Source organism: Anguilla anguilla, chromosome 2, assembly GCF_013347855.1.
Source record: "Anguilla anguilla isolate fAngAng1 chromosome 2, fAngAng1.pri, whole genome shotgun sequence".
NCBI lineage: Eukaryota > Metazoa > Chordata > Actinopteri > Anguilliformes > Anguillidae > Anguilla > Anguilla anguilla.
In genome coordinates, this window is record NC_049202.1 from 60146261 (window position 1) to 60156175 (window position 9915).

Below are 9915 nucleotides of genomic sequence, written 5' to 3' on the forward strand. Positions count from 1 at the left end.
GTCTATAGCTACAAACTGCAATTGTGTATCAATGGGCTGATACCGGAGCAGCTGACTAGGCAACAGGTCTGCCTTTTCAATCACTCATCTGGTGATGCCATTCAGTTGGTTCATTAAAGTTGGTTGGGTTTCTGTGAGTGTCTTGACCATAAAGCGAGCTCACTTAATTGCGTTCAAGGGATAGCCTACTCTCACATTTTAAATGAATACGCCAAATGTGATGTTTTCAAGTATTCCAGGAACATTGCACGGCTGTGTCCATTTTTAGGTTACAGAGTGCAGCGCGTTAGACCGGACAGTGCAACATTTGAACACCACTTGCTATTCACTGTATCCCTGCCAACAATAAGCAAATTCAAGATAGCTGGCTAGCTACCTACCACGTCAATGCCACTGCTTGCAGCAGACTCACCGCCCCCGTCCATCTCACATTGTAGTCCGAGATTTTCTCTGAATCGTCGTTTGGCAGGGGCACAACTATCTCATTTACCTTCTGAATGGAAAAGTTTAAACAAGCGTAGGCTAATCGTAGCATGCAGTGATTGAAGGGGAAGCTGGTTATATGACCGTTAACTGCTTACACTACGATTCATTCAAGATAAAAATATTAAACACTGAGAATATACTCATGCTAAATACTTTCCTGGTCGGCTACTTGAAATATCCGGCAAATAAAATGTTTCAATGGATAGCCACAACACGCTCCTTTGCACGTGTAACGTCAGCCACTAATAGGACGCAAAAAGCCTAGTTTGTTGTTTTTCAGAAATTATACGGTTACATGATAAGCTACCTCATAAGATTATGGTTGTTGGTTATGGTAATAATTTGTCTGCATGCCTAAGAATCCAGTTAGTTTTATTTCAGGTTCCTTTTCAAGAACATCATCACACACGAAGTGCCACATATTGGCACAACTTCCGCAACTCTGTCCCCCGTATGCCTATTGGTTAACATGAACAAAAACGAGCTTCTGATTCGCTCAGCTATTTGTCAATCAGAGTAGGGGCGTTCCATATCGGTGGTCTACTTTCTCTAATGATGACGATATGGAAAGCAACTGCAAGAAACGTAATACATTAGGCTACTGTTAAGGACGCAAAGCTTTTCTTTTTCTCCGCAAAGCTGTTGTCGCCCATATTCGGTTATTTAAATTTAACGTTAAGTATATATATTTACGCAACTGGTAGGCTCATAAGTACCATAAACCTCCTTCATAACAGTGATTTGCTTTCGGCGATCACTGTGCTCTCTAGTAGTGGCTATCCGTGCCGCTTCGAATACAAGCCAGGTAAGCAGTCGCTGACAAGTAGGCTATCTGACGCTCTTCAAATCCACCCAGTCGTTAGCCGGTTAGCTGGTCCATCCAGATCGTTCTTGCGGGAAACGCACCATTTCTGCCCTGGAAACTTTGAGTGCAGTTGCCTGCTTTGATGAAACTGGGCTCACTGTGTTGACAAAGTATCGGTTTATTTCTGTTTCTTCGTGTGTAAATGTATGCTTGGTGTATGTTATTTAGAAACTTGCCAAATAAATGAATGAATTCTGAATTCTGAATGAATAAATAAATAAATAAATAAATAAATAAATAAAATACTTGCAGATCGCGAAATAGTAAAATCACCCAAAGCGTCCAAACAGGTGGTTTGCATTGCCGCAATAAATAAATAAATTCTTCATTTTTCTTGTTTTGTTCTTGCTATTTTTCAGAAAGCTGAGCAGCAAACGTCATCCGGTGTCAAGTGTTCGGGCCGTCACACTAAATGAGTAAGAGCTCATTCCCTGATTACAGAAGTCATTACAGGGTCAACCGAGGGACGAAGAGGGGAACAGGAATGAAGTCTGGCAGTGAAAGAGGTTTGGAAGGGAGTGAGCGAGGCATTCTTAAAAGAGGGAAGCCAGTTACCCTGCCGTGTGCTCATTCTTAATAAAATACAGGTACGTCATATGCTCCCTTCTCGTATAATGTATTCGAGAACCCGGTCCAAGAAAAACAACAGCAGTTGACACGTTCTGGATGGTTATCGAAATGGATACTGGGAATGTTCTACATCAAATCTGAGCTGTGTTTTTCTTCTATGTTTTTTTTTTCTAAAAGAAAAACATGTGGCAAAAAACTGCAACTGAATATTGTTTTACTATATTTGTAAAAAAATAATAAAATGCTGATAAGAAAGAAGTGTTGTGAAAGAGGGTAAACGATCAGGTTTTTCCTGGGTTAAAATCTCTAAAACAGGTCAGGACACTGAACTGACCACAACCTGACTACATAACAAGAATGTATATTTAGTTACAAAATACCTCCTAAGTGTCTCTATAAACTAATCAAAATGTGTTTATTTTTTTGATGGTGGCATGGAGGTATAAGCCAGATAAAAAGGCGAACAACTTTTTAATATGTTTTTCCATAACAACTATGCAGATGAATGTGAATGCAAGCATTTGAAATAATGCCATCTCTGCAGCTATGAATGGGCCTTTATTTGATCAACAATTTACCATTACTTTGACCTACAAGTAAATGCAAGTGTTGCAAATTAAGTTTGCCGTGTGTAGTTTTAGTGATTGCCCAACGTGCCACTTAGTGTTTATGAAGGAAAAAATACTGCCTGTTTTTAATGGCTTGCCAAAGGTACCTGTAAGGGCAAACATTGGTTGAAACAAACAATGGTTGCTCTCCTCTGCTCCGTGAAGGAAACATGTAAGGATGCTTGTAAACCTTCTGGGTTGGACGGATTTTTGAGTCCAGTATTGAGGAGTTCTTGGACTCATTTCCACAAATGTCTTTTTTTTTTCTTTACATGAAACACATTTCATGAAATTTTGTTACAGGCAATGGCTAATAAATCTGCTACAATTTTATTTCTAGCTCCTACAAGCCTGCTTTTCCATTGTAGGTAGGCCACTGGGATTTGTGTTACTCGTATGAAAAAGGAGGAGAAGATTAATGCATTTTGGACCAGAGATAACCTTCCATGGTTATGCTCATCCAAATTTCGAAATGCAGATTACTGCGAGCAGGAATTTTGTTGCATGACATGATTGATGCCAAGTTCATTGAAATTTAGAATTTAGAATTACTGATTTACATCATTGCCAAGGCTTGTGCTGGACGTTGTTCTTTATCTTTCTTTGTATTTGGACATGCATGTGTATAATTAGTAATTGCACCCTGCTGGGCAGTCAGTGCTGAGCAGTCAGTGCTGGTCAGTCTCTGCAGGGCAGTCAGTGCTGGTCAGTCTCTGCAGGGCAGTCAGTCCTGAGCAGTCAGTGCTGGTCAGTCAGTGCTGAGCAGTCAGTGCTGGTCAGTCTCTGCAGGGCAGTCAGTCCTGAGCAGTCAGCTCTGGGCAGTCAGTGCTGAGCAGTCAGTGCTGGTCAGTCTCTGCAGGGCAGTCAGTGCTGAACAGTCAGTGCTGAGCAGTCAGTGCTGGTCAGTCTCTGCAGGGCAGTCAGTGCTGGGCAGTCAGTGCTGGGCAGTCAGTGCTGGGCAGTCAGTGCTGAGCAGTCAGTGCTGGGCAGTCAGTGCTGAGCAGTCAGTGCTGGGTAGTCAATGCTTCTACTGATGCTTCCCAGCATGCACCAAACCACCCGCACAGACAGTTATTCCTTCTATACTCTTTTTTATTAATCCCCCCTTCTCTCTCTCTCTCTCTTCCCCCTCTCTCTCTCTCGCTCTTTCTCCCAAATTCAAAATTAAATTTGCTTTACTGGCATGACCACACACACTCATAGTATTGCCAGGACAGCATCGCTTTTCTTTCCTTTCCCATCCAAGAGCAGAGTGAGAGGTAAGAGAAAGAAGAATAAAGAGAGCCTTTTCATTTTCAGAGCCAAGAAACCCCCACAGCTCCTCTTTAAGTTTCTGTGCCAGTGAAGTATGGACATTAATGGGAAGGACCCCTCTCTATCACTCCCTTCCAACTCTCCCTCCATCTTTCCATCCCCTCCTCCTGAGTAAAGATGGATGAAGGTGCCAAAAAAGCCCATGTCCCTGTTCTTCTTTTCTCCGTGACTTTTTTCTCCTCTCATCCCTCCATCTCTGAGACATCAAACAGGCTAGCTCCTTCAGCTCCTAGGATGGTAACCTTGGCTACGGGAACCGGGGCTTCCGTGCTGTGAAGGCGGAGCTGGCTGCCAAAAATGCAGCCCATTGGCTAAGCCCCCAAACAAGAGACAATGATTGGCCATAAATCACCGGAGTCTCGGAGCTCGTAGGAGAAGTGTTCCAGGCTCGCCTGTCATAGTTCCTGTTCCTTCACTCAGTGACTGATCCCTGCTAAGAAAACACCTTTCACAGAGCAGGTAAGAGCCCAATGAAACAGTGTGTGTGTGTGTGTTTACCTTTGAACACCTCCACATCTCACAAGTCACCATGGCACCCTGGACCGCTAACCTGCTGCAGACATCTTCCAACACCGATGCCCAGAAAAATGGCTGATCTATCACAGAAAATACACATGCGTCCAAAAACACAGGTGCCGTACAGGAAAGTGGGCTGAAAAGAAGGAATGTGGATTTGCACCCTGTGTATGCTTCCCAATGCCATAAATTGATTTAACATCGAACAGTAAGGAACGTTTTGAGCCTGAATGGCTCTTCATCAGACTGCTGTTTTTTTAGCCAATGGCTAATCTGCCATCGGACCCTGTAGATGGGGATAGAGAACTACCAAATTAAGGAAGAATAAAATCAGATTAATTTGAAAAAACAAATTGAAAAAAGGTGACCCTCAACAGAAAGTGGAAGAAGCATATGGAATTAGTGAAATCAGGTGGCCCTGTTAGTTGTCTTAATTGCAGGATGGGTGATATGGCCAGTCCAGGTCTTTTCTACATAAGTGGTGCCCCGAGCTGGCAATATTTGGACAGATACACTGATCTATCTTTCGTGACATATACTGAAAAATATGTAGTGCAGTAATTTTAATATATGGAGGAACTACAAATAGTTTTTTTTATACATGCCAAATAGATTGCCATTTCTGCTGAATAATAGATATTGTTAGTTTTATTCAGATGTATCCCAATGACAAGCGGCAGTAATTGGTATATTTTTCAATATATTTGACTATATTATTCAACATATTTAACACAGTAGAAATAGCAATATATTAGAATATATTGTCATTGCAGATTACAATATATTGCATTGTAATGCTGTGACTAGTTACCCATACTGTTACCATTTCCAGCCGCAGTCTTTATGGCACAAATAAGTCAGTGTTGTGTCTTTGATGAGAGACGGCCAGCAGCACAGGCCCCGCCGCCCGCCTTTATGTGCGCCACACTCCGCGCACTTCCTCTTCCCTCTCTCCCACATTCCGCCGGGACCTCCCGCCGCCTTTGTGGCTGCTGCCAGAGGAATGCGCCAATGTCTCAGCATCCTCTCAGGAACCCCTGCAGAGCTACAGCTCGCCTGCGTTTGTGGCACACGCGCGCCTGTGTGTATGTATATGTGTGTGCGTGCGTGTGCGTGTGTGTGTGTGATAGTGAGTGTGAGTGAGTGAGTGTGTGTGAGTGAGTGAGTGTGTGAGTGAGTGAGTGTGTGTGTGAGTGAGTGAGTGTGTGAGTGAGTGTGTGTGTGTGTGAGTGAGTGTGTGGGTGGGTGGGTGAGTGAGTGAGTGAGTGTGTGTGTGTGTGAGTGAGTGGGTGAGTGAGTGAGTGAGTGTGTGTGAGTGGGTGAGTGAGTGTGTGTGTGTGTGAGTGAGTGAGTGTGTGTGTGAGTGAGTGAGTGAGTGTGTGTGTGAGTGAGTGAGTGAGTGAGTGTGTGTGTGTGTGTGTGAGTGGGTGAGTGAGTGAGTGTGTGTGTGTGTGTGTGTGTGAGTGGGTGAGTGAGTGAGTGTGTGTGTGTGTGAGTGTGTGTGTGAGTGAGTGAGTGAGTGTGTGTGTGCATGTGTGTGATCTTCCTTACAGCGCTCTTTTATCAAGATCACCGTTTCCTTCCGCAGTTTTTTTTCAAGCACATGGCTCACCACGTGGGGTTTAAAATAAAATAAAACCAAATAATTTCCCCCCTCGACATCAAAAGCAAGCTGACCCAGTCTCCCTCCAGCTGCTGGGCTCAACCAGGACGGTGGACCCAAACAAAGCGCCTGTGTGGATCACACCGCTGGTGCTGCTGCGCTCCTCTCTGGGGGGGACTCGAGGGGGGGGGGGGGGGGACTCTGCGGTCAGACGTGCCTCTGATTGAGCCTTGATTGGAGGAGGTCGGGACAGGAAGTCTGGAGGAACCGCGCGCCCGGTCTGGGCTTTGAAGTGATACACACAGCACTGCCACAGCATCTGATCTGCAAAGGACCAATCAGGGCCTAGTGTTTGCTCCATCCAGCTGCTTTTACTGAAGTAACTGCTGCCATCCAGTTTTTGGCTGCACGTCCACCTTCATTCAACAGCTCCTGACCGCTGATCTGCCCTGAGTGCATTGAACATTGGGAGCCTGCTTCCTAACAGAAATAGAATATTCAGTAATATTGTATATGTATATGCGGACCTTTTATTTGAAAATATAAGTTTATTTCACAGAATTGTATGCAGTGCTGCAATATTTTGACAATATGTTTTATGTCAATTTATTTTGGTATATTGCATTTTCATAATGGTTCTGAGACAATAAGTACTGTATGTCAGTTACCAAGAGCAACCTGGATGAAACAGTTGTGGCCCAAGACTGTAAAATATCATGACTGGTAACTCTTGTTACCTCTTTCTTTCGTAGGGGGATGGAGGAGGGATGAATCAGTGGAACCATGGATATTCTTTTAAACATAAGTCGATGAAATATGATATCTGCTTACATGTACAGTATATCCCCTTGTGGTGAGAAGTTTTAATTGGTCTCATGCTGATGATGTCACTTCCTCTCTCTTTCCCAGCATGAGCCACCAGACCTCAGTGTTGCTGTTGGCACCTGCATGGGAGAGCAGTGGACCTTAGAAAAGGGGCCCAGTATTGTTCCAACAGCTAGCAAGAACAGGAAGGACAGCTTCATGAACTCTGAAATCATGCGTTTTTCTTTGTTTTTTTCCAGGAAGTGCAAATTTAGTGCCTTGAAATTAATTTCAAATGAAGCCACGGTTATCTAATTCAACACCTTGGTTTGAGTTTTCACTGTGGTGAGTAACTATGCCCAGAGTAAACAGCCACCACGCCAGCTGTACAATCACACACACACACACAGGCACACACACAGGACACATATGGATGCATGCATGAATGTGCAAATACACACACACACATCTGTTACCCCATTAGCCACAGCCAGTAAAAAAAACAGCAACGCAGGGTACTTTAATACCTTTAGGAGTGTGTTTAGAATCTTCCTTCCAAAATTGCTGGATCGTCATTCACTGTGCTATAACCATAGGAAGCAGCAAAAGTATGGAAACTATATTTAAATGTACTCAACATGTCAGATTGAGAGATTGAGGGCAAGCTAGGTGTGATGGCTTTGTGAAAATAATGTAGAATGTATGTATTGTAATAGTCTGCCACTCAGACTCAGGTCTGCCACTCACACTCAGTTAAGGTGATAGATAGATTAGGAAGCCTTTGTTTTGATGTAACTGAAGGTTTTGCACGTTCAATAAAGGAACTGTGCCGTTCTGCTGCAGATAGAAGATAGGTGAAGTCATTTTTTCAGGTTTTTTTTTCAGTGTATGTTTGATTGTGTTTTGTATTTGACGTCTTTCGGCATTCACCAATACATGAATTAATGGATATGAGCCGAGGACAGACTCCTTCCCGTCACCAGCAGGAAACATGAAGCATTTCAAACACATTTCCGCAGTCGGCCATCCCCTGTAATCAGACTGTCAGTCAGATCACAGCCATTACACAGTAGTTAGGTTTCAAAGCAAGTTTGTCATTCTACTGCGCAGACATAGGCGATTGCTCACACACACACACACACACACACACACACACACACACTATAACACACACACACACACACACACACACACTATAACACATACACACACACACACACACACACTATAACACATACACACACACATATTATAACACACACACACACTATAACACATGCAGACACTGTAAGGCACATACACAAACACACGTACACACAATCAAAGTCAATCAGTGGGCTTTGTTATGTTTTCCACTACAAAGAGCTCCAGTATGGTCCCATCTGCTGGGCTGTGGTTTCTGCAGGAAGCGATTCACCCTCTCCAGCCAAGAGCCTCTCTGACTCAATTAGCACACAACTTCCTACGCACGATCACTTCCTCATGGCAACCTCCTACGTCCTTTGCCCACCACCTCCTCCTCCTCCTCCTCATCCTCCGCCTCCTCCTCTCCAGCCTGGTATCTAATGGGTTCCACATTGAAGACCAGCCAATTTCAGCTTGTTATTACAAAGAGATTCCTAATTCACCCCTAATTAGTTTTATTTGATCTCTCAACTTTAACTTGCTAATTAGAATTTTTTGTCTGGTGGAAGGGAGCAGGGCTGGTGGGTGGTGGGGGAATGGGGGGGAGGGTGAAGTATGCAGTGTTATTGTGTAATGGTAACCAGGGTCACAGTTACTGAATTACTGCTTTATAACAGTTCTTTAAAGCAATGAACGTATAAAGTTTTAGATAACTGTCACAAAATCAATAATTCATTAGTTTTAATTAGAACCACACTGCAGGACTGTGCAATACGCATTAAATAACTCAGGTTTTTTTTCTGGCTGATATTACTACTACCACTGCTATTATTATCACTAATACTATTATTACTGTTACTTTTATCAAAAAAACTGTGTATAAATTAAATTAAAACACAAGCAGTTTCCAACTCAAAAAGATGTTTGATTGTTAGCAATTCTTGGTGAAACATAACCTCCAGTTACAATTCAATACAATACATTTCCCACGCTGCCTTGCAGTCCATAAAACCAGGCTTCTGACTGCAGCTGGTGCTAATATAAAGTTAAATAAATAATAGCAAGAATAATGAAAACAAAACAAAAACTCCCTGCCAAATAAGTATTTAATTTTCTGTCCTTTGGTTTGCCTGCCTCTGTGCTTATAGCTTTCATCCTGCTGCTCTTGCACCTGTTTGAACCCTCAAATTAATGAAATGGGGCCTTGTGTGCTGATACATTTTGGTTAATTGAGCCCTGAAGCTACAGAGAAGGATTATATTTGCCATAAAGAGATGCACATGTTAACAGTGCATGTAGAAGGATTATAACCAGCAGGAAGAGATGCACATGTGCATCAGTACATGTAGAAGGATTATAACCAGCAGGAAGAGAGGTATATGTGCATCAGTACACACAGAAGGATTATAACCAGCAGGAAGAGATGCACATGTGCATCAGTACATGCAGAAAGATTATAACCAGCAGGAAGAGAGGTATATGTGCATCAGTACACACAGAAGGATTATAACCAGCAGGAAGAGATGCATATGTGCATCAGTACATGCAGACGGATTTTAACCAGCAGAAAGAGATGCACATGTGCATCAGTACATGCAGAAGGATTTTAACCAGCAGGAAGAGATGCATATGTGCATCAGTACATGCAGACGGATTTTAACCAGCAGAAAGAGATGCACATGTGCATCAGTACATGCAGAAGGATTTTAACCAGCAGAAAGAGATGTGCATGTGCATCAGGCGCATGTAGAAGGATTTTAACCAGCAGGAAAAGATGCACATGTGCATCAGTACATGCAGACGGATTTTAACCAGCAGGAAGAGATGTGCATGTGCATCAGGCGCATGTAGAAGGATTTTAACCAGCAGGAAAAGATGCACATGTGCATCAGTACATGCAGAAGGATTTTAACCAGCAGGAAGAGATGCACATGTGCATCAGTACATGTAAAAGGCTTAGAATCAGCAGGAAGAGATGCAGAGATGCACATGTGCATGGGAACAGGCATAACTTGGTTCTCCAT

General features: G+C 43.1%; 1 protein-coding gene and 1 long non-coding RNA gene across 4 annotated transcripts in view; one reads left to right on the plus strand and one right to left on the minus strand.

The window, feature by feature from the left end:
• The window catches only part of b3gntl1 (UDP-GlcNAc:betaGal beta-1,3-N-acetylglucosaminyltransferase-like 1), a 68760-nt gene extending 67737 nt beyond the window's left edge, over nucleotides 1-1023 (minus strand). For both annotated transcript variants that reach the window (XM_035407388.1, XM_035407387.1), the window contains exon 1: nucleotides 381-1023. In XM_035407388.1, the coding sequence (XP_035263279.1) occupies nucleotides 381-425 (45 nt within the window). In that variant the 5' untranslated portion in view covers nucleotides 426-1023. The remainder of the gene's footprint in view (nucleotides 1-380) is intronic.
• On the plus strand, nucleotides 1012-7922 carry LOC118221938. Of its 2 annotated transcripts, XR_004764220.1 has the most exons (4): nucleotides 1012-1291; nucleotides 1711-1938; nucleotides 4045-4302; nucleotides 6872-7922. It is a non-coding gene; the product is annotated as an uncharacterized LOC118221938 (long non-coding RNA). The 2 variants fall into 2 exon arrangements; XR_004764221.1 differs by lacking the exon at nucleotides 4045-4302 and having other exon boundaries at nucleotides 1030-1291.
• The last annotated feature ends 1993 nt before the right edge of the window (nucleotides 7923-9915 follow it).